Source organism: Staurois parvus, unplaced genomic scaffold (genome assembly GCF_062004578.1).
Source record: "Staurois parvus isolate SC_StPar_1 unplaced genomic scaffold, SC_StPar_1.0 ptg000468l, whole genome shotgun sequence".
Taxonomy (NCBI): Eukaryota; Metazoa; Chordata; class Amphibia; order Anura; family Ranidae; genus Staurois; species Staurois parvus.
The window spans coordinates 5546591-5572729 of NW_028318264.1; the positions used below are offsets into that span (position 1 = coordinate 5546591).

Genomic DNA, 26139 nt, shown 5'->3' on the forward strand with positions numbered 1-26139 from the left:
TTGAGAACCTCTGGTGGGACTTAAAGAAAGCAGTTGCAGTGCGCAAGCCTAAGAATGTGACTGAACTGGAGGCCTTTGCCCATGAAGAATGGGCGAAGATACCCGTAGATCGCTGCAAGACACTTGTGTCAAGCTATGCTTCACGTTTAAAAGCTGTTATAACTGTAAAAGGATGCTGTACTAAGTACTAAGATTGAATGTCACTTGGGGGTTGAATAAAACTGATAATGCTGTGAGCACAGAAAAGACATTTGTGGTTATTTCATTATAACTGTTATGTTATATTTGTCTGACCTACAAGTGCCTCTTTAATGTAAATGTAAGCAAGATGACTGAATGATCAAAAGCAATGTCAAACTGGCCAAAACACTCAATTTCAGTGGGGGTTGAATAATTTTGGACACAACTGTACATTATTTTTATCTATATGCACATTATATGTTATGATTGCTTTGCATTTATTTAAAGTGATAAGGTACATTTTTAGTACATTGCACCTTATGCAATTTCCATGACGATTTCTTCTTTTTCTTTAGTGGGCGAACTGAATACCAGGCAACCCATGCTGGAAGGTTAAGAAGAGCTAGTACATTTGAGAGACGTCCTAGTAAAAGATATCCCTCAAGAAGACATTCCACTTTTAAAGGTTTTCTTATCCCTCCTGAACTGCCATCTTCACTCCCTGCTCTCTCATTTTCTGTTCATGTTTGAGCTCTCTCTCCTTTGCTCAGTGTTGTCTCGCTCTCTCACTAGCGCCTGCTGTCTCTTTCTCTCTGTATAGCCTGTGCTCATTCTCCTTAGCTTTCACTCTCATTCTTTCTCTTTCTCCTTAGCTTGTGTGCTCTCCCTCAGAGTTCTTGCTCTTGCTCTCTTGTGCTTGCTCTCGCTCTCTTGTGCTTGCTCTTGCTCTCTTGTGCTTGCTCTTGCTCTCTTGTGCTTGCTCTTGCTCTCTTGTGCTTGTTCTTGCTCTCTTGTGCTTGCTCTTGCTCTCTTGTGCTTGCTCTTGCTCTCTTGTGCTTGCTCTCGCTCTCTTGTGCTTGCTCTTGCTCTCTTGTGCTTGCTCTCGCTCTCTTGTGCTTGCTCTCGCTCTCTTGTGCTTGCTCTCCCTTACCGCGTACACCTCTTTTCCAATTGCATAATTTTCCCTATCGCGTGTGTATGTATATGTATATATAGTATTTGCTTCATGAAGTGCAGAGTCTGTCCCCTCCTCCCCTTATTCCCCCAAGAGTATCGATTTTTTTTTTTCAAGAAATAACTCATGCACTTGGCTTTTCAAAATTTTCAGTTACCAGCAACCTAAGTTAACAATTTATTTTTCCTGTTTTAGTTAATACCCCAATGAAGCCACCTCCCCTATGGTAAGTATTTATTTTCCATATGAACATGTATGTTGGTCATTTTACTTTCACAGAAAGGATGCAGTGCTTGCTAAAAGCTCTGTCTGCACAAAGCTCAGAATTAAGTTTGGCAGAGACTGGGGAGTTTAATTAACAGGCTCCTATGACATTCAGAGAATTGGGTGTTTAGCTATAAGGGGCTGGATTCACAGATATGGACCCCTGCTCCAGCAATTGCAGTGGTGTTGCACTGTTTCTGTTGGAAATCTATTTTACTTGCATTCTAGAGAATACAGTAGTAGAATGAAATATTACTTTTGAGCGGATTGTCACTATATGCAGACTATCGTGTATGATTTGTAAGTACTGCATCATTATCTGCTTTTGAAAATGTATGTAATTGTTGCTGCTTGTATTTTACTGTCTTTTGTATTTTTTTCCCTTTTTTAGCTAAAACTGTTGATATATGTAATAGTTAAGGTCAGGCTGCTGAGTTCTGATTGTCTTAAAGCCCTAAAGACACATTATTCCAAAGTATTTGTTATAAGGCGAGAAAAGGAATTGAGTATAAATGCCAGAAAAAAGACATTCTAAACTTTCTCTGCAGATTGTTCTGGCAGTATGTTTCAAGGCTATGTCATGCCTGTGAAAGACACAAGAGGAAAGAAAATCTAGTGCTATCTGGGAATCCACTGCATACACAACAGATGCAACTTTTCTCTGTTGAATTTCAATAACCATATGTCTTGTATTTATTGGGCTATAGAAGATTTGGCTACAACAGCATGACTAACACATTGTATCAAGGCTTAGAGTAGTATTTGGGGAGAATTGGGGTCTACAGGCAAAAACAAATGCAACTGGTTGAACCATTCTGTCAAAGAGCTTTGTGTAGTATAAGTGTTTTTAATGACTTGTGGAATTTTAGCATGTAATTTAAGAATATCTAAACTAAGGAACAAATATGTAAAATGCTGTAGCTTACCAGCCCTCAGATGTGGTGGCTACATTAGTTTTCATTTTTCAGGGTAGAAACTCTTTCAACTAGTACATTAGGATTCTCAAAGGGTTTCCAAAAATAGATATTCATATGATATCCATAGGAACAAACCTCTTTCGGTAAACCCATTGTATTACCTCATACCACAGCCCACACATTGCAAAGACTCCAGAGAGAAACTCTTGGCGTGCGTTCACTTAATTGATGCCAAAACACAGTGCGTATGTGTGGGCATAGACATCAGTGTGGCACTGGGGGCCCACCCCCTTGATGGTGCGTGATGACATCATGTGCACCAACATGAATGCAAACAGTGGTCTGCTTCCAGGGGCAAGTCACCAATAGCACAATCCTTTTTACTCCTTCTGTCATAAGTCTTGGACATATTGATAGTCAGGAAAGTGACCTATCTACTGGGAGGAAGCCAAGATGTATCCAAGCAAATAGGAGCTGGATGTAGGGGGAAAGCCAGGTGGGGATAAACGCTGTTGATTGTATAGTTAAATAAAAGTATGAACCCAACATGCCCGCATTAATCATAAACCTTTAAAACATAAAATGGGACATAAAATATGTAAAGCTTAGTGCTCTAAAAACAATATATAAAAAAAACATCCACAATGATTCACAGGTAAAACAATAAATCTCATACACGGTACACTTCCCTCCATGTTAAACATTCAAACAATTACATGATAGAGTCCAAAACAGTCCTCATAATGATGAAAGTGCTAACACAAAATCTTCTGCTGCACACTTTCCATCTCCATCTCTCAGTGCTTTTATGGAAGAACTCTCATCTCAACCATTGGACCCCTGTAATATAAGGCGATTATATGTGTATATCTCCTCACAGTGATGAAAGTTATAAACGTAAATTCTCTACTGTGCTGCACACTTCCCTAAGGGAAACCTCCACCTCTCAGTGCTCATGGATGGACTCTCGCCTCAGCTGAAAAGTTCCTTTCCTTCATTAAAAGCAAGCTCAAATGAATCGGCTTTTATAACAGAAACAATTGAGGCAAATCAGGATGGTTAATTCACAACTCCAGAGCAATATTTCTGACATTTTCAGAGAGAGAACATTGAAAGGTGGGGGATAATAGTGCAGAGGGTTTTTTAAGGTGTGGGTTTTTTTTGTTTTTGTTGTTTTGCTTATTTTATGCCATTGTGCAAGTGACAGGTTCTTTTTACGGAAACATTAGAGACCTATGAGACCCATATTATCTGCCCAAGCAAGTCAGAGATGGAAAGTTCTCAAACTGCTGTTTATCCAGAATTAATGCAGAGGAGATCCGGGAACCTCGATCCCTGAGCAATACATTTGAATGCAGCAGTATGCAGGGGTGTGTCAGACTGCTGTAGACCTGCTCATTGCTTGAGTGAGAGCAGTGGGATCTGACTCTTCAATGTGCTGCCAGCACAAGGTATTTTCACGCCCTTTTATGCAGTACTTAGAAACTAAGAGCAGCATATTACTATATATGCAGTTTGACTGCATTACAGTATTATACACACACTGGCCTCTTTATTAGGTACACCTGTTTTGCTTGGTAACACAAATTGCTAATCAGCCAATCACATGGCAGCAACTCAATGCATTTTGGAGTCTAGACGTGGTGAAGACTGCTTGCTGAAGTTCAAACCGAGCATCAGAATGGGGAAGATAGGGGATTTAAGTGACTTTAAATGTGGCAGGGTTGTTTGTACTAGACTGGCTGGTCTGATTATTTCAAAAACTGCTGATGTACTAGGATTTTCACACACCACTATCTCTAGGGTATACAGAGAATGGTCTGAAAAAGAGAAAATATCCAGTGAGCGGCAGTTGTGTGGACAAAAATGCCTTGTTGAGGTCAGAGAATAGGCAGACTGGTTCTAGATGATAGAAAGTTAACAATAACTCAAATCCCCACTCGTTACAACCAAGGTATGCAGAACACCATATCTGAACGCACATGTCAAACCCTTAAGCAGATGGGTTACAGCAGCAGAAGACCCCACACCAGGTGCCACTCTTGACAGATAAGAACAGCAAACTGAGGCTACAATTCGCACAGGCTTACCAAAATTGTACAATAGAAGATTGGAAAAATGTTGCCTGTTCTGATGAGTCTCGGTTTCCACTGCAACATTCAAACACTAGGGTCAGAATTTGGCGTAAACAACATGAAAGTATGGATCTATCATGTCTTGTATCAATGGTTCTGGCTGGTGGTTGTAGTGTAATGGTGTGGGGGATATTTTCTTGGCACACTTTGGACCCCTTAGTACTAATTGAGCATAGTTTAAATGCCACGGCCTACCTGAGTATTGTTGCTGACCATGTCAATCCCTTTATGAGTACAGTGTACCCATCTTTTGATGGCTTCTTCCAGCAGGATAATGCACCAGGTTACAAAGCGCAAATCATCTCAAACAGGTTTCCTGAACATGACAATGAGTTCACTGTACTCCAATGGCTTCCACAGTCACCTGATCTCAATCCAATAGAGCACCTTTGGGATGCGGTGTAAAGGGAGATTCACATCATGGATGTGTAGCAGCCAAATCTGCAGCAACTGCGTAATACTATCATGTCAATATGGACCAAAATCTCTGAGGAATGTTTCCAATACCTTGTTGAATCTATGCCATGAAGGATTAAGGCAGTTCTGAAGGCGAAAGAGGGGGTCCAACTCTGTACTAGCAAGGTGTACCTAATAAAGTGGCCAGTGAGTGTATATTTCTGTAAGAATCCTGCTCCAGCTCCGCACTTTTGTATTTTTCACTCCTCTTGGGAGTGACTACTACAATAAAGATCCAACGCTCCATGCTTTCCTGTATCTATTAACATTTTGCTGGAGGCTTTTTTCCCCCCACTTTTCTTCTGCAAGGTCCATAACAAAACTTGTGAACCTTAGCCATATAATGAAAATGGTCCCAAAGCATGTAGTATAAATAACCGCTTCCTGACCGGCCTATAGCAGAAATACTGCTACAGGGTGGCACAGGTGCGCAAAATCACGTGTGTATATATACGTGATTTTGCATTTCCGGGTAGGGGGCATGCACGAGCCCTACCCACGCCAACATTCGCGGTGGTCAATCACTGGTCCCGGCTGGTGATTGCCAAGCATCACTGACGGGGCGGAGAACGGTTTGTAAACAAAACCATTTTCTTCCTGTCAAATCGTGCACACAGCTTTGGTTGGCACCAAGCCAGTTCCCCCCCCCCCCCATGTAAGACTGCTCGCCGCAGTCCCACTATAAGTAGCTGATCGCCGCCATTACTAGTAAAAATAAAACATTCCACTATATATACCGCCATTTTTAAACGCTATAACATTCTCATAAACCAATTAATTTACACGTATTGGGATTTTTTTTAGCAAAGACATATAGCGGAACACATTTTGGCCTAAATATATGACTAAATTAGATTTTTTTTTAATTTTTTTACTGGACATGTTTAATAGCAAAAAGTCAAAAATATTGGGTTTTTTTTCTCAAAATTGTTGGTCTTTTTTTTTTTTTATAGTGCAAACAATAAAAAACACGCAGGAGATCAAATACCACTAAAGAAAGCTCAATTTGTGGGGAAAAAAGGATGTAAATTTAACGTGGGTGCAGCGTTACATGACCGCTCAATTGTCAGTTAAAGTAACACAGCGCCGTAATGCAAAAAATGGCCTAGTCAGGAAGGGGGGTAAATCCTCAGGAGGGCAAGTGGTTAACATACCTTGCTGATGGCAAGTATATTTATAAACATCGACTAAGCCTACCTAAGGATTTTTTCTGTTTAAATAATGACTGTACGTCACTGGATGCCTTGATGGATATAAACCAGGAGGATACAATGACTTCTAATGGGAATTTCAATAATAAGCATTGTTGAAAAGGACTTATGACGTTTATTTGGCAGCTGTTTTTCTATTATGGCTTGTGACTTTATGAAAACACAGAAGGGTGGTTTCTAGATGATCTTTACAGTTTGTAATGTTAATATTTTGAATTGTTTAGGTAGAGTTAATACAGTAACAAAAACGATATATTATCTGACTAATTGGGTGTGCCATTAAATAACTACATAGCTAACAAAATTTAAAAATACTTTTGCCCATCAGGTTTACTTGCTAACTACTTTTACTCATGAAGTATTGCATGCATACTTTACTGATGTCTGATTTATTTACACGTCACTTGGGCATCTGCATGTCTAACTAGGGATTTTTTTTTAAGTAAATGCCATTGTCTCTGGTTATAAATCTGGGCTAATAAATTTTATTTGGAAGCTTTATTTGAATATTTATAGTCTTTCTGGTATGGATTGTAAATTTATTCAAATAAAAGGGGTGAATTCTTCATCATCATGCAGTTTTTAATGTTACTATTTTTAATTGTTTAGGTAAATAGGAAAGCAAAACATCATCTGACTAATTGGGTGTGTCATTAAATAGCTACATAGCTAACAAGGTTTATAAATACTCCTGTTCAGCAGCTAACCACTTATTTAGTTTTTGGTCCAGAGGGGAGTAAAATAAAATAGGCAAGCATAGTTCCCAGTTTTGCCATATAGGAGGAAATCAAACATTCCTGAATCTCCAAGGGTAGTCAAATCAAATCAGAATATTTTATTATTGCTTGGCTTGTTAGAAATATTTACTTTGATTTTGATTAGTTGTAAGGAAATCATCAAGCCTTGTTTTAATATATTTTGCTATTTTACCTAAGAGCTGATTCACACATTTGCGGTGTGGATTGAAGGTCAGGTTTCACAGCTAATTGATACAGTAGCTGTTCACAGGTTCATGTCAGGTTTACATCAGGTTCAGGACAGGATTAGCTCAGGATTTTATCCTGTTCACACATATGCAGTTAAGAAACTGTTCCCATAGAAGTCAATAGCCTGTAATCCGCACCTGAACATGAAGGCACTGCTCAAATATCATACATGACTCTTTCATACCGCACTGAATCCACACCACCAGTGCACCGGACATATGTGAACAGGCACCATAGGAAGCAATATTTCACATGTCACAAATGACTTGCCACAAAGACATAAAATTGAACATACCAAATGTGTCTTTAATTGTTTTTATAATTTATTTAGTTGTCCACATTTCAACCTTTGAAAATACAATTTCCTTTATACAATTTGATTTCCAGCATTACACCCAGTTCTGGGATATGGCCTTACAAATTTAAATAGGGCGTATACTTTACTAGTGTAATCTTTCTTAAAGTAGAACTAAAGGCAAAACGTATTTTTCATTTTGGATAAAGGATGATTATAAGCCTTGTCACTTTTTTTGTGTCCCGTTGGGGAGATTTTCCTTAATTTACTGTCCCCTTCACTTTGTGCCTCCTTTCTTCTTTGTATCTTTTCCTCTGACTCCCTACTTTCCTCTGGTTATTTAGCTGGTCTTCCAGCCATTCCAGTCTCCTCTTTACTATTTAGAGAGAATCTTTTTGCCACTATTTCAGATTTCATTATCCAAATTTCTGGCCTTGTTGAAACCATAGACAACAGGTATCACAGTTGTGCTCCTCCAACATCTTCTTTCTGACTGATTTTGCCCTGGAGCAGACACAGTATGTGATAAGGAGGTATCTATCAAAGAGGAGGATTTCACACCCTGGATCAGATTGGCAGCCCTATTACTGAGATTTCACCTACACTAAAAGATACCAGAGTTACCCTTATGGACCTTGCATGCTCTTGTTTAGTATTGGAGCAGCTGGAGTCCTAAGATGTCCAGTATAGGGTCATGTAAATTCCCTAAACCAGCCAACACCTTTCTAATCCATTCATTAGTACAGCCTGTCCTTTATGGGGACTCGCCTCACTTGGAGAAGATTTTTTTTCTCCTTTTTCAAAACATTATGCCATATAGTTTGAGATGAATACAGGAAGTGAAATAACATTTTATCCCCTTTTTTTTGTTGAAATGTGGAATTTAGGTTAAAAATATTAAGAAAGAATAAGCATTAGATTACTTGTTTGGAGACAATTGTGTAGATGTTGAAAATGTGTACTTATAGAAGCCTATTTTTAAAGATTAACTTTACCACTTTGGACCTTTCAAGTTCAAATCTAGGTTGGTGTCTAATATGAGGGTTGATTGCATCCTTTGGAAGAGTTGAGATCTGCGATTAAAATCCTCCTATTCTGGCTTCAACTTTGTGCCCCTTACATGCAGCCACCATATATGTGGCTCTTTCCCTGGCCTTAGTCACTGCAGCATGCCTGCACTCTGTAACCTGGACATGCATGACTACAACCACCATGTTTTTTTCTGGCTCCTGGCTTTGCACATATGCACATGCGTTGCTCTACATTTGTACTTGCCCTGTGCTGAAATATGGTGTCAGTAAATTGCCCTTGATCTGAGGTTGCCTTAATGCTTGCACTGAACAGTGCCACTATAATATGTCAGAAATATGGCGGCAAGTTCCCTTCCATGCATGGTAGTGATACTACAAGCTGGTCACTGCTGCAAATTCACTTTTGTAGCATGAACTACATGTATACAGATTGCAGAGCAAGCAACCAGGAAAACGGCCAGTTCCCCAACACGCTCTTTCACCAGTCTGCCATCGCAGTAGCCAAATTAAAGCAGAAATTTGCAAAGTGTACTCTGCCTATGCTCACACTACTTTGCAAGCACAAACCCTCTGTTATCAGTCTGCACCCTACCAGAGCACCCAACTTTCTAGCAGTCCCCTCCTGCACCTCACCATTCCAGTAGACCATTCCCACACCTCTACTAGCATTAGATTCAACCCTACACTCCCCCTGCCTCTCTACGTTCTACCACAGGAGTAGCTAATCTTCAGCCCTCCAGCTTTTGAGAAACCTCAGGTCCCATAAGGCAATGCAAGACTTAGCCACAGGCATGGGAAATATGGTATTAGTACTTTCACCACAGCTGGAGGGCCAAAGTTTGCATACCCCAGAATCCCTGGCCCCACCACAGGCAGCAACCACTTCACCATCACCACTGCACCTCTATGTCCCCCTCCCCCCTACCATCAACACATTTGCTACTGTACCAACACCCAACTTTTCCAGTTCTAAAAGTTGTGCCCTTTTGCTAGTTGTATTTAATACCTCTTGCGCCCATTCCTTCTCTACTGTGTCTTACCTTATCACCTACATCCTCTTCTAGACTTTTTTCCCCCTAAAAAACTGAAATCATCCTTACTTTTTTTAGACTCTCTGGTTCTGTGCATATTGTGAGTCTACTTTTTATTAGCGTTTTTTTTCAGCTGATACTTTCCGTTTACTACTCTTCCCACTTCCCTAAGGTGTTTATTGCTTTTCTGTGCTTGTGTTGACCATCCACTAGCTACAGTACAAAAAGGAATCAGGTGTGCTTCCCCCTTTATTTTTATTACATTTTGATTCGTATTTTTCGTTAAACCCATTCTGTGAAAGTTTTACTTTATCCAGGTCATGGAATAGCTAGTAGTAATACAATTGCAAACAACTGGATTTGTTCTGTAATGGTAAAGACAATTCATGCCTTATCCAAGCCACTTCAGTTTTATTGATGGCCAAGAATATACACCAGCATTGATCTACACACAGATACCATATTTCAATCATGGAATGTACCAAGGAAGGTATTCATTGCCCATCAACAGGATGGGAGATGTGAAATTTGAGCAACCATTTTCTGTTCTAGTTACATAATCCCATCCTTGCTGTTATGAAATCTGCATGATGTTAATGCTCAGATTAGCATGGATAAATGTGTCAATTGTCAAATCACCATGGTAGAGAGGTTAAAACGGCATTATATGTGAAAGACTGATGGTGTTGAAGACTCCCTCCCCTGTTTCAGGGATGGTTGGTCCAGGATAACAGATGGCATTTTACACACCTCTTGTGAACTAGTTGTGTTATCTATCCAAAAAGTCCACTATCTCTGAAAGATTGTCCCTTTTCTTTAATGTGTACGAAAACTTTTGTGTCTTAACCTGTAGATGTTTTCCTACTTTTTGTAGAGAGGTTGTTTTGTCTCCCAAATGTGCAGATATTTGCATTCCTCACTACTCTGCGCCACATATACCAATTAATTTTGTTTGTGTTTGGTTGTTGGGCCTTTTGGATGTACAAGCCTCTGTGTATTTCTGGATTTGAAAGACACGGATACGATGCTACAGGATTACTATATTATTTCATATTTAATATGTATGTTCAGCTTCTTCCCTCTGTTTTGGTGGTCTTGTAATTTTGCTTGACCTTGTGGATGTTATAACAAGCGTCCAGGCTTTGTAGCCGCAAACTTTCAGAACACTCCCAAGGTCTATTCCTGTTTCATGTTATATTCTTCATGTATTCATTGTATCACGATGCTGCCATAAAATAGTGGAGCTGCTATCTGCAGTATTTAGAGCTCCCAGGGCTGTACTCATGATCCTGGAATTACTAAAAGAACAATTCTTTAGGGTGGGAGTCCAAAACTTTTCCAGTTTTGCTGGCTGCATACTTGTCACAGGTCAGAGGTCAGACACTGTTTTTGTGGTATGACCAGGATCAGAATGATGAGCTTGTACATGGAAAAAGTGACCAGTGGCAGCTGTCACATTCAGTCCTTTTTCGGTTTTTTTTCATCATATTTATTTTCATGACTTTTTACTTTTCTATTTTGACCTTTTGCATTTGTATGTGTTTTGTATCCCTGATGAAGAGGGAGTTTGGCCCTTAAAATGTGTTGGATTTTTTTCTGCTCTAAATCAGTTTTATCATTAAAGACTTTGGAATCTTGGGTGTTTGGAGCTGCCATTGGATTTTATGTATGTAGATTCCAAAACCTGGGTACTTTCCCTGTCCCTAGGGGGTATCCCCCACTTATGTGCTGCTGAACTGGAGCCTGTGTGCCTAGTGACCTTTCAGTTACACTTAGAACAATTGAGTACTGTCCATTATACTTTTTTATTTGCAGTAACATCCACATTTTCAGGACAAGCTTTCAGGGTGTACCCCTTTCTTCAAGATCCAAGCAGTAATAATACACAAAGTTTTAGCAGAATGTTAAAGAATAAGTTCATCTTTATACAAAAAATAATAAATGCGCATTTTTTTTTATCAGGTAAAAAATATTCATTTATTATTTTGTGTTGCAGGAGACTGTATATATCTTCTTGCCCATACGGGTTGATCCAGGGAATATCCAATTGCCTCTTGGGGGATCAGAAAGGAATTTTTTCGACTGCAGAAGCAAATTTGATCATGCTTTGCTGGGTTTTTTTTGCCTTCCTCTGGATCAACTGTGGTTATAGGTTTATAACGGTTTTGGGGTTTTTTTTTTTTTTATAAATGGTGGAACTAGATGGACTTTTGTCTTTATTCAGCCAGACTAACTATGTAATTATAGATCATATACTGACAGGAAGAATCAATGAACTACCACGGTGCTCCACAGCACCGTGGTAGTTCATTGAGAACTACAAACTGATAACCGCTATCGTAGTTTCTCATGCACAGAACACAGTGAATGAGTGAACAAGCGGAACCCTGCACGGCCTCATTTTTTTAAAATTTGACAGCTAGCGAGGGGAGAGAAGATCCCCCTCCAGCTGTCAAAGGAGGAGGGGGTGGGAGCAGCGGCCTGTCTGATCATACATGTTACACCCTGAATATGGGTGTAACATGTTCTGAAAGGTGAACTTATCCTTAAGTAAAATCATCTTACCCAGTGTATAGTCGTTTCCCTGCCTGATCTCGCCAACTATCCAGTTTTAATTACTGTTGCTGTGCGTACATGTTTATGCCTTTTTCCCCTCAGATTGTCAGTGCTCAATTGTTCCTGTTGTAATTGCACTAATATGGCAATCACAATCACCTCGAGCACGATGTAAGTTACACTTAGAAAATCTGTGCCTAGCGCCCTATTTATACCTGTGTTTTGGTCTTTTTGTGTGAAGTTGGTGACTGGCCCAGAGGTGGAGAAATTGCCTGTGTAAGCTCCAGCTTGAGCAACACACAATTTTTACACGGCCTACTTTACTTGCTCCCAGCAGCAGGATAGCAAAAAGAAGGCCAGTACTTCTTTCTGATAAGAGTGGCATTAAAGCTAAACCTGTTGCTTCTGCCCTTTATGGGTTTGCTTTAAACCTGAGGTGTTGGAGAGGCCATCATCAGGAGTTCTAGAGGTTGTGTATATTAATAGTTTCTTCTAAATCCTATTTTAATAGACTCCTGAAATGGAAGTTAGAGTGTTTGAAAGCAGAGGTCATTTCAAAAAGAAGGAAACCCATCCAGCAGTCAAATTGTCAGACACATTGTAAATCATTCCATTGCATTGCCGGCCATTGGTTTCCTTATCTTTATCTTTCTATATCCTTGCTTCACTGTTGACTCGCTGACCCAGAACAACAGTGAAGTATGAGGACACCTGACCTACATTCTTCTTCAAGGTCATTGACTCACCAAGTAGTGAAGGATAATGCTGGGCTGCATGAGTGATTTAAATATGTTTGCAAATGAGAAATTTAACTGCTTATTGTCAGTATTATTTACCATCACCTGATTTAAATTGATGTGCTGCTGAGATTATGGGCAAAAAATAGTTAATTCTCCGTAGCAAGAGAGTAAATCACAATTTTAGCTGGTTTTGACCGGTACCCGCTATCACTTCCTGCTCAGTTTGCAGTCGCATGCACAGTAGGAAGCCAGCTGTAAAGCCGCAAGGTTTCACCACCAGTTTCCCCTTAGTCAAGATTGAGGCGCCAGCACCTGAAAGCCGATTGAAGAATCGGCTCTGGGTAAGAAAACCACAGGACCCCTGGACAGGTAAGTGCCCTAATATTAAAAGTCAGCAGCTACAGTATTTGTAGCTGCTAAATTTAAATTTTTGTGAGAGGGCGGAGGAACTCCTCTTGAAGCTAGCCATATTGTAGTAGAAATTCAATAGAAAAGTTTTTTATTATAATGTGATTTAGGTTTACACTTGCCTGCTCTGTGCAATGGAATTTCCGGACTACTCCATTCCATTGCACAAAGCCGATCCTAATTTTCTTGGGTGCCCTTCTGATATTCCTGGCTCCTTCCCTGTGCCCAATGCCCCTATAAAAAGTCGCTTTCTATAGGGACCCTCATGCAGGCTCCCTCCTGAGCCTTGCTATCTGCATCTATTGACCTAGAAATCAGGACTCTGCCCCTCCTCCCAATCCCTCCTAACTGGTTTTCATTGACAGCAGTAGGAGCCAATGTCTCCCACTACCTCAACAAAGCCAGTGAGACCAGGAAGTACAGGGAGAAAAGAGCTGCAGATATGCACAGGGCTAGATCACATAAAGGGCTTGGGTAAGTAAAAGGAGCAATGTATGCATTAAGGTAAAAAATGTTTAGGCTTTATAACCACTTTAAGGACGTTTGATTTTCAAATAGTCAGTGGTTCTTGTTCAGGAAAGGCAATTCACTCCAAGACTAGAATGTTAAAACCAAACTACTGTAAATTTTGTACTTGTTAAAGACATCCATGAAGTCATCAAATGTACTAATGAAGATTTTCATACAAATGTTTTATTTTTATATATATATATATATATATATATATACACACACCCACACACACTAATGTATATCCAGCTTTGGGTGACAGCTGCAAATCTAGATTTCCTAACGGTGGTGGCTGTTATATTACTATCTTTTCAGATTCCATTTAATTAAGGTTAATGTAAAAAAAAAACCCTCTTATAGTAAAGTATTACTTCATATTAAGCTTAGCGTAATCCCTGGCACAATAAAAGTCAGACTGAGAAAGGCAGCGATGGCAGTATAATCCAGGGAATTGCATTGTACTCCCTATAAGGTATAATGATCAGTGTGCTGCTGCTCCTTCATTATCTATTTAGAAAACTGGGGATTGGGGGCTGAACAGGAAAGCAGAAGATCAGCATCCATTTTGCCTGCAGTCCTATTAAGCGAGTACTGTTCTCAGTTTACAGTGGGGAAAAAGGATGTTGTATTTTGTATTAACAGGAAGGTAAAAGATATATGTGGGACATAATATTAATGTGTTGAGAGTCTAATTTCTTTTTTTTTTTGGCCTTTTAAAATGTCAATATTTTTTTCATTCCCAACTGTATATTTAGTTTTTTTTTTTTGTTTTTTTTTGTTTTTTTTACATCTTTTGTATATTCCACTGTTGTGCATATATCTTTTAATATAGTATGTAGCTTACAACTTTTTCTAGCAATTATTCCTGTGGAACACCACTGATGTTGTTTTTCTGTCTTGCAGTATTAAAACTACACCAGAAATGCAAAATGATCAGGTAAATTTATGAAATATAAACTTGAAATATAGAGTTTGAATATGTATGCATACAGGACTATTCCTTTTTTTTTTTTTATTAATGAATTGGGGAAAATAGTTTTTTTCTACTTTGATGTTATGGAATAGTGTCCCAAAAAAAATGACCCAACATCACGAGGAATCCCATTTTCATATCAGGTTTTTACACTATAACAAATGTGTATACTATGTTTGATTTCTGCCTTTAAAAGTTACTTAAAGCTGATCTCAGCTTTACTATCACTTTTAAAAGTTTGTATGCGCCAATCTGACATAAACAAACACATTTCTACACTAAAAGGTGCACCTGCTGGGCTTGCTGTATAAACTGCATGTAGTATCCGTTACATACAGTATACAGCCTTATGTTCCAGCTGTGTGACATGAACAAACCCATTCCACATCCGGAACAAAATAGTAAGGCTGAGTGATGCTCAGTCATTTACAGACCGCATTAAATTCTCTGAATACAAAGCTTCCTCTGATTGAGTTGGAGATTTTGATGTCATCCATCCACCTCAGCCAATCAGAAGAAGCTTTGAATTCATTCAGAAAATACAAAGCTGAAGGTGTGAGTGGCAATCAGCCCAACTCAGTTTTGTTCCAGGCGTGGCATGGGATTTTTTTGTCCTACAGCCGGAACACAAGGCTGTATGTAATATCCAATAAAACGGGTCAAATCCCGTGGTGCCGCGCTCCACTATCAGTACAATTAAATATACATATAAATATATGAATAATATAAATTATATTAGATGAATAAATAGCAACAAATTATATCAAGTGACTGAGTCCTGATATATTTCCACAGCTTGATATAACAATCACGCTAGTGCTGCATGCATATCTTTGAAAAGTCTGTGATCCTATGGTGTCTTCTAATGGTATATTACAAAACAAATCTAGTCCACCAATTCATATATAGTGTGCTCCTTCACCAGTTGTGCGCTCACCTGATGTATATGACCAAACCGTTAAGTGAGGTCATACAAGCTTTAATTGGGCTCAAAGGTGGACAAATGGATATATTCCTGTATCCCGGATGGATGAATGGAGTTTTTCCTTTTTCCCAGCAGGGGGTCTCGCCGTTTCCGAGGGATCTTTTACCTGGAGGCGGATGGATGGAGTTATCCCTCTTCCCACTAGGGGGGTCTCTTGATTCCTTTCAAACTTTTTCCTCCATGTGTATTTATACCATGTAATTAAAAAAAGAATATAGTGCCTTAGCTTCTTTTTTTAAAAATGTATTAAATGTAGTGCACTCACATAGTATAAAGATAAAAAACACTTTTTGTACAATTTTGCATGATCCTTAATATGTTTTCCACACTCCCATATACTTGCTGTGTGGTTGCCTTTAAGCGTCGTGATGTCAGAGCCCCTCCCCTATGCGTTACGCCACCAGGCCGCGTGGCTTCATCAGGGGGAATTGATGTAAGGATAATTATATTGAGCCTGATCTACTAGAGTGTTTAAATTAAAGTTTTGTAAAATTCACATATTTATTTCAGACATCAATTTGTATTTAGAAGAAGCTCTGTTTTTGCTACTTCCCTTGCATATGGTTGGATGATTAACCAGATAAAGCAAATTAGGGGTGTGCCAGTCACCTAGCATCACAAGCTCCTCTATATCCTAAAATACTGTTTTCATTAAGCTTTTGAGCCATTTTCGAATTTCATATTACTTTCTGATCTGGCATGAAAGGCTGTTTAGGATATACAAGGTACAGTATGTCATAGGTACTTAAAGTGATATTAAAGGGTTTTTTTTTTTTTTTTTAAACAAATATGTCATACTTACCTGCTCTGTGCAGTGGTTTTGCACAGAGCAGCCTCAATCCTCTTCTTCTCAGGTTCTCCACTGGTGCTCCTGCTTCCTCCTGCCGAGCACACCCAGAGAAAGCAGCTTGCTTTGGGGGCGCCCAAGCAGACTCGCTCCCATTGCTGTCTTGGCCAATGAGGAGCAAGAGTCTCTGGAGAGCTGAGGCTCTTGTGTACATCGATGGATCGCAGTGGGGCTCAGGTAAGTATTGGGGGGGTGGGGGTTGCGGGAACTGCTGCACACAGAAGGTTTTTTACCTTCATGCATAAGCCTTTACAAACACTTTAACTGGTTTAATAAAAACAGGTTTATCTTGCCTCATTTCGCCCATAGTTAAACCTGGCCCCTAAGTTCATGGTTTACCAAACCAGTACAATACACAACCGTATTACCTGCGCAGGTGGGCAGATATTGCCACTGACATTAAGGAGTAACCATATATAATTCTGCTGTTCTGGTGATTGTAGGAGAAAAGAGTATCTCCAAATATCTTCACAAAGATGTGTTTTATATTGTACATTTAATTACCAGAAAGATTATCTGCCTGCTGGTCCCTGACTGGATACATAGAAGAAAAACGCCCTTTATGGGACTTTATTGCAGCAAACTGGGACATTACACATATACACCCAAGAAAACTTTTTTTTTTTTTTTTAAATTCAACTTTATTACATAGACATGCTTATAAGAAATACATAATTTCTATTAGAAAAGGGCATTCTCACTGACAAATATTACGAAAAAGCTTTCTTCACAAAGTGAAGACACCCAAGAAAGGGAAAGGGTTATCCTGATGCGTTTCGATCATTTTTGATCTTCAGGGGGCATAGATACAGAAAATCTTCCCCTGAAGATCAAAAATGTGAAATAATCGAAACGCGTCAGTATAACTCTTTCCCTTTCTTGGGTGTCTTTTCACTTTGTGAAGAAAGCTTTTTCGTAATATTTGTCAGAGTGAATGCCCTTTTTTAATAGAAATTATTTATTTCTTATAAGCATGTCTATGTAATAAAGTTGAATTTAAAAAAAAAAAAAAATTTTTATTGGGTGTATACGTGTAATGTCCCAGTTTGCTGCAATAAAGTCCCATAAGGGGATTTTCTCTTATTGTACATTTAATTCCTCTAGTCAGTAGTTAGAAGGCAGAATTGTAGTTTGATATAAACTTGCATTGTTTAGCACTGAGACACAAGAACATTTAAGATAGTATATGCATTGCTCTGAAATAAAGGTTGTACTATATAAACATTTCTCTGTATTAAATATGTGATCAATCTCTTTTGCAGCAACAATATCATCATAATATACAACCAAATCAGCAGCATTGGCATCCTCACACATCTCCAAATATCAGGTTGGTGATTTGTTGTGTTAACTTCAAAAAGATAAATATATATATAAAGGAGGGGGGAAAATATACATTAATTTGTTAGGTAGTAGAACATAATAACTTTTCTGTCTGGTCTCTAATGTATCCAAATTCACAAGTGCTGAGATGCAGTTTTCAAGTTATAACATGCACAATGTGCGGTTGCCTAGATCATATGAGAGCACTATTCTTTGTAAGTAGGACAATGATACAATAATACATACCTACTAATCAGATTTTATTTTACATCGGTATGATGTTGTTCGTTCTGTGAAAGCTGAATTGAGTTGTTATAGGTTACTCTCATTGCACACTCAGCACTGGTAGCAAGCAGTAGCAAAGACTTTGAACCTCCATCAGGTTTTTTTTGCAGTTATGTTCCCACTCCTTACTGTGCTGATGGCAGGGTCATCCAGCAAATCTCACCAGTTGGAAGAGGAATAGTTAGAACCTTTGTGCGGTTTTAGTTTTCTGCTGGCTGCATATCTCTGGAGCGCTCTAGCTCTGATTCCTCGCTCTGTTCTTATTTTTAATGTATTTTACCCTAGCTGAGGTCCTCTAAGCCTCAGCACCATGTTGGATAAAATGCATTTAAGCAAAGGAATATGGTCAGGCAAGGAGGCATTTAGTATATCTTCAGTGTTGGAATCAGCATTTTAAGTTGTGATTCTCTGATCACCTTTTTGTTTTGATGTATCTGGAATGTATTTTGCAGAGTTAAACTAAGGCCTCTTTCACACAGGGAGGAATCCGATTGCTTAGTGGGTAATCTGTCCTGCTGTGCTCTTTGGGCACTAGGATGTAAACAGACCAGCTGTCCATTTACACCTGACTGCCCTCTGATCCAGTGTTTGTTTTTAGTGGATTTGGGGTACGTAGATGTAAATGGACACATGTCTGTTTAAATCTGCCACCCCATAGAGGAGAATGGAGGGTCTGATCCAGTCCACATGAAAAACGGCAGATCCTATTGGACTGATCCTGTGAAAGGGGCCTAAAGGTTCAGTTTGGCTTTAAGTGATTGTACAGGATTTGACTGACAGCAGCATGAACCAATGGCTCCCGCTGCTCTCAGCAAAGCCTATGAGACTGGGGAGAAGAGGAGAGAGCTGCTGCTTTCATGCACAGTGCTGGGTTGAGATCAGGCTCAGGTAGGTATTGAGGGGGGGGGGGGGTGAAGGGGCAATACTTTAACCTAAACATTTTTTACCCTAATGCAAAGAAAGCATTTAGGTAAAAAATGTTTAAGCTTTAGAACCACTTTACCTTTTGGTGGCACACAGTACAGAAGTTATTAAAGAGACACCACACCATGTCTATTAAAACAAACACCTCTAGTTAAAGTGCTTGCATAATTCTAAGATGAGCAGTACTTGTTCTGACTCATTTAGGACGCACACAGTTGCTCCTCATACCCAGCCTTACATCCCTAACATCAGGGCTGGGGACAGGAGCAGCCACATGTATCTGGGCTGCGGAGACTCCACAGTGTATGATTTCTCATACGGTATTGTTGCTGGAGCTAATTTTTTTTTTTTTTGCACACAAATAAAATGCACATTTATAGCTTTAAGAAGTAAACCATGCAAAACATTCTAAATTTTCTGAAAACAAAGGTTCTAAATAAAAAAGGGTTTAGCAGTAGATTTTTATGATGCACGATATTTGCAAACCTATATTTTTATTAAAACATTAACATTATTTTCCGTGCACAGAAACACAGTAAAATCCCCATTTCTTAAAAATGTAAAAGATTGTGTCAAGTAAATAGATACCGAATATGTCAAGCCTAACAACTGTGCGTGCTGTGAATGGGGACAAACCATTGTCCATGCTTTATAAACCCTCACAGCTTATTGCCATAAATTAGGGCCTAAAAATGTTCCTCCCACTCTGAAAGGTGCAGTAATACCCAATATGTGTTACGCAATTGTTTACATATGTACGTGTCCTAGATGTGCGTATTTATGCGTACAGGCAAAGTTAGAGGCTTTATATAGTTTTTTTTTTTTCTATTTAAATTTTATTATTTGGTTTCACTTTTTTTTTTTTTTTCCTTAACTTTATTACTTTCATAAACGGGCTGATTAGCCCCCTATGTAATAGTATTGTGCAGTGACAGGTTCTCTTTATGGATACAGAGGTAAAAACAGAGTTCTTTTGGATTTACTTTTTGGTGGAGAGACCAGGTATGTGAACTCTTCTCCACACAATCCACTCATTAATTATTTCTGGAACTGTGCTACCTGGAGAAAGTGATCAGGCTACAGATCAGCAGCCTGCTGATAAACTTTAAAACAACCCTCTTAAATGAATGCGATCGTGTGGCACATGTCACTGAGAGCAAGAGAATTAAAGGAAGAGGTATGTTTTCAGCACCGTGAGGACAAAGCACTTTCAAACACAATAGAATATTCTTCCAGTATGTAAGTACTTTAATTTGTGGTGCTTAACTTATACCACCTGGTACACACAATGAGAAAATCGGATGAATGACCGTTCTGGGTTTTTTGCATGCTAATCTCATATCAAACACGAGAGTGCTACTAAGCATACGAAAATTATCATATGATCCAGTGCAATGTCCCACGTGGGCAGCATGTAATCAGAAGTGATGTTTTGGATGTGTGACCCCTCTGTTTGCCTCGCCTTTGGCTATACCCATATTGAATTGCTAATTTCTTTTGGATACTTGGATCTCCCTACCTCTATGCATTTTTGCTCCCTTCCACTATGCTTTGCCTTTGGATAATACCAATTTTTATTAGAGAAGAATTTAAAAAAGATTTACAGGGTATATATTTTATCTGTACAATAATTGAACAAAAGTTTAGCAATAAGATTATCACTGCATTATTGCTGTTAAACATATTTACTGTATACCCTGAAAATGAAGGGTCTTATGTGTAGGAACATTTTCGTTGCCATTTTTCATTCTGGGTTGCTCTCGTTTTTGATCATGCTTGGTTTTGATCACTAAACTTTTTGCGGACGAATACTATGCTGATTAAACAAAAATTGTTTGTTCTGTTATCATACAAGAAAAATTTTCATGCTTGTCCCTTTGGATATTTTCACAAAAGCTGTGCTCGAACTAATAGATTATTGATTGATCGTTTTTTTTTTTTTTTTCTCCCATCTGTTTTTTTCATCATGTGTACCAGGCATTAGTATGGTATGGTAACAGGGTTTCCTTTAAATAATCTAATCATAGTTGAGCTGTCAACATTCTTCAATAGTTGCTTTGTCTGCAACACTACAGAAGGTGTACGTTATCAGTCAGTTTGGAGTAAGCTGATAATTCCTTTTAGACAACACCGTGTGAGACTAAACTTTTATATATAATATACATTTAGAAATCTAGCAGCCCTGCCAACATTTTTTTTTTTTAAGACTCTATTTTTGAAGTACTCCGCTAATCTAGTTTGTGTTACATGCTTTCTCCATGTGTGGTCATACTGTCATGCATTTTTACTCATTTTACTTGTTTTTCCACACTGCAGACTTGTCATGTTCTCCCTAGGTGAACACAACTAGAATTTCTTTTTATAGTTTGTTGGTAGGTTCTTTCCAAAATGAACATGAATTGTGTTGCAGTTAAATTGTTGCCAGGCAAGAACATGATTTGAAATTCATTAAAAGGCTGCCTGCTAGCAAAAACTTTTTGCCCCATGGCAGCACTCTGTAATTGTTTTAACAGTTGTAGGGGCTCACTTTGTTTGCTTTACACATTTACATGTCATTATGTGTGGCAAACTAAGCATTTCTGAATATATTTTGTGTCTGCAAAGCTGAACTAATGATTTTCTTTTTATCCATGAGAGCCTCTCAATGTCAATGGCTATTTTATCACAATTCAACTTGCGGATAAGCATAACATTAGTTGACTGTCATTTGCATGCTTCTGCATACATTATGTTCTGTGTTTTGTTTTTTTTTCACCTTCCCAGCAATAGCCAATTTACATGGCTATTTATGTATGGCAGAGAAGAAGGAAATTGCAGAAACGTGTTATACCTGTTTTTGTTTGATTTATTTAAAGCTGCTTGTAAAGTGTTGCTGATCATTCATTCAAGCTTTTTGTTGCAAATAATACATGTGTCACTAACAAATCATTGTGCAAATGGTACAGGCCACCTTCTCATGACGACAGGGTATTATGGAAAGCCGCCTCTGGAGATGGTAGAAACACGAGGTACATTCAGGATCAAAACCAGAAGAATTTGGGAGGCATTCAAAGCATTCTGTATCAAGACAAACTCATGACAACACTTTGACATCCATCTTTGACAACAACCCATAGACAACCATCACAGATATCCATTGCATTCATGAATTCACCTGTCTCATCTGTTAATCATCTGAATCCACATGATCTTAAAACCACAAGTGCCTGGCATTTAAAGTATCAAGACTGATTTTCCTGGATACCAAAATATCTCTTCTAGTTTATGTTGGCTACCTGCACCGTACAACTTGTGTAGCAACCAAAGCTACACAGTAAAAAGTGTAAACATTATAGCGCTTATGCAAATTGGATGAATTTATGAACAGTGGTGTGTTTTTTGTTTTGTTTTTCAACTCAGTACAAAGTGGGCATCTGTTGAAATTTTTAAAGTGATATGTATTATATTTTTAGGACTAAATTAAAGAGCTGTAAACGGTTTACTGCTTCTTAAATCTGTGATATGATTGCCCAATTGCGCTCTGTATCTCTTCCATATTTTATTGCTTAATCTGAGTTTTAACAACTACATTGTTATGATGGTTATTGATTGCTGCAAAGCTAACTTTAATTTAAAGTGCTCTTTCCCAGTGTCTGTTTTATGCTTCAAGAAGTGCATGGCTTAAGGTGATATGACATGTTGTATAGGGCAATACAAGGGTGGAGTTACCATTAACAACGTATCAAGGTACACTATACTGGCAAACAATTTAAAAGATTATTTTTTTATTTCTTTCTGTTGGATGCTGCATTTACTTCACATTGTTTCCTCTTTGCTATACTTTTTTTTTTTTCCCATGAAGTCAAAATGTCTAATAAAGGCAGGAAGCTTTTTTATAAAGTTGCCAAATATAGACTCCCAGTTGGCACCTTGATGGACTATATATAATGTATCATCCCAGATTTTAATCTTGAAGGAAAGCTCCAATTAAGTTGCAACAATTCACTGACCCAGAAAATAGTTTTTTTTAGGGTTTTTTAATCATTAATGGAAGCCTATAATTGGATACAGAGACTGGTATGAAGTGCAATAGAAATAAAGGTAAATGCCCCCTGCGTTCCACAAGTGATAAAATAAATATATGTGCACGTGCAAGCTGCTATCACCTTTTCCTTATACCAAAGGTTGCACAGTTCATAAATAATAGTGATGAAGCGCTATGCATAAATAACAAATTATATATTTACAAAATACAGTGTATCTGTAATCAATAATGAACCTTAAATATAAAAGTGCAAAATAAATAAACTAAAATAATAATAACACATGAATGTACATATAATGATAGGTGTTAAATCAAAGTGACTGGTGCTATTATTCCACACTTGAAAAAATACATCAGGTGATAATGTGCAAACAGGTCAAGTGATGACCGAAAATGAATGTGCCAAGAAAAACCCCCAATCCCAAATGTGGGATTTATTGGTGGTGTATCACACAATGCACTCTTATAAAATGACTAGTGCTCAAACTACAAACTAAATATCAAACTGAATGGATACATATATATAACAATGACAAAAAAATAAAGTCCAAAATATAGTGCAAACCAACATGTGCAAATTATGCAAATGTTGTGCTTCAATATTCCACTCCAACCGTAATGCATGCTCGTGCGACACTCTAGTGTATCACTATCCTTAAGTGGTTGGAGTGCCTCCTCACCTCCTTATCGTGACCCCTAGGGGCCACAACGCTTTTAACAGCAGGTGCTCCACACCATTAGGAATCATATACAACTGGCTCCAATGGCTCCACTTAGCCTCCACTGACAGATCAGGTTCGCCCCTCAGGTAATGTCACCGTAGCAAAGCTCAAAGGTACATGGTATATAACAGGGCCATAGAGGAGTAAACAGAAGAGACCTCCATAGTGTAATACTACTTATTAAATAAATTATAAATAAGAACGCCAAATGGACACTCACAGTTAGGCAGGTACAATCAAGCGGCTTCCTATGTGCTATGGGTGTACTGTAGGACACTGGGTGTATAAAGATGGCGTCTACCGGAAGTACGTCAACCGGAAATGCATCACCGCGCTCTACACGTTACTCCACGATTACCACGTGGCTTCCTCAGGATCCTTTATGGCCCTGTTATATACCATGTACCTGAGGGGCGAACCTGATCTGTCAGTGGAGGCTAAGTGGAGTCAGTTGTATATGATTCCTAATGGTGTGGAGCACCTGCTTTTAAAAGCATTGTGGCCCCTAGGGGTCGCAATAAGGAGGTGAGGAGGCACTCTAGCCACTTAAGGATAGTGATACACTGGAGTGTCACATGAGCACGCATTACGGTTGGAGTGGAATATTGAAGCACAACATTTGCATAATTTGCACACCAATTTTGCACATATTGGTTTGCACTATATTTTGGACTTTATTTTTTGTCATTGTTATATATATCCATTCAGTTTGATTATTTAGTTTGTAGTTTGAGCACTAGTCACTTTATAAGAGTGCATTGTGTGATACACCACCAATAAATCCCACATTTGGGATTGGGGGTTTTTCTTGGCACATTCATTTTAGGTCATCACTTGACCTGGTGTTTGCGCATTATCACCAGATGTATTTTTTCAAGTGTGGAATAATAGCACCAGTCACTTTGATTTAACACCTATCTTATTATATGTACATTCATGTATTATTATTTTAGTTTATTTATTTTGCACTTTTATATTTAAGAGTCATGGTTCATTATGGATTACAGATACACTGTATTTCGTAAATGTATAATTTGATTGTTATTTATGCATAGCACTTCATCACTATTTAAGAGACTGGTATGGACTACCTTTTGGGAATGCTAGTTATCTGGCTGTCTTTAGCTTCGATACTATGAAACATTAACGTAGGACACACATGCAGGTCAGGGAAATCAGAGTAAAATGAAAACACTTCAATTGCATAGTTGTTTAAAATCCATTGGATAAGCATGACAAGCAAGAAACTAGCATTTTAAGGAATAGGCAATGGTAGCCTCCACACTTCCCTTGTACTGCTTTTTGGTGAAAAGCAATCGTTGGTGCTTTTTTTCAGTGCATGTATTGTGCCTTAATTTTTAACATTAAATATCTGTTTGGCACTAGTTATGTTGTAGCTGGGATAGACATTTTTTCCCCAAATACAAAAAATATATTTTTCAGAAACTTTAATAATGGATATAAAGTGTGAATGGAAACCACCACCTCCTGAGCTCATTGGAAATGGATAACTTAATGCTGGTGCAAGCAAGCTCAGTCTTGACAGGAGCATCGTAAATATATCCACGATAATAACTTTCATTTTTTTTTTTCTTCACTTTTTAAACTATTTATATATCTGTTAATTGATTTCCATAAGGTCAGCTGGATTTCCATACACATTTTTATTGCATTCGTTTTATATTCAGTTTTATCACATTATTCAATCACCTGCTGTCACATATGTAATAATTTAGCACAAATAAAAAAGGATAAAATAAATTAGAATATTTAATTGTCAGTAACTGAGGTCTATTGTTGAACTATCATGTTAAGGTAACAGAAAACAAGTGCGTTAAAGGGATGTCCTGTTTTTTTTATGTGTCGCAAGAATTATGGACTGCCCCATTTTTGTGCGATTTGGAGACAGATATCCAATGAGGAATTTAAAGCACTTGAATTTTCTTTGTATTATAATTCTGCAAAGATGCTTTATGAAAGTGATCTAGATAACACGTGCTGCTGGAACAACTGGAGTTTTGTATATGGTGCCTTTTTAAGTGTAATTTTTCTATAATTTCTTGCAGGATTGAGTATTTTTTATGCCTTAAATATTTGATACTTATTGTAAATGTATGTGATTTATAATGTACTTAAACCAAAAACTCAGTAACTGGACAATTGTGTATATATTGATTAGTTTCTCTTCTGCCCACATAATATGCCCTATACTCTCCTGTTTTGGAGAAAAAGTAATTAGGAAGTACATTACTGTTGTAACTACTGAATATTTACATATTTTGCACCTTATTGCACTGGTTGGCTTTTATTATTTTCTCCTAAATATATACATTTGTTCACATCCTATGTTTTTCACCATGAGCTTTATATCATCAACCATT

At 38.2% G+C, this 26139-nt stretch overlaps 1 protein-coding gene across 3 annotated transcripts in view; it reads left to right on the forward strand.

The window, feature by feature from the left end:
• The window catches only part of EPB41L4B (erythrocyte membrane protein band 4.1 like 4B), a 566800-nt gene that overhangs the window by 209157 nt on the left and 331504 nt on the right, over positions 1 to 26139 (forward strand). For 2 of the 3 annotated variants that reach the window (XM_089689066.1, XM_089689067.1), the window contains 4 exons: positions 537 to 646; positions 1331 to 1361; positions 14579 to 14612; positions 17743 to 17810. In XM_089689066.1, the coding sequence (XP_089545192.1) occupies positions 537 to 646; positions 1331 to 1361; positions 14579 to 14612; positions 17743 to 17810 (243 nt within the window). Of the gene's footprint in view, positions 1 to 536; positions 647 to 1330; positions 1362 to 14578; positions 14613 to 17742; positions 17811 to 21957; positions 22492 to 26139 lie in introns of those variants that run through there. The other variant, XM_089689068.1, reaches the window with a different exon arrangement.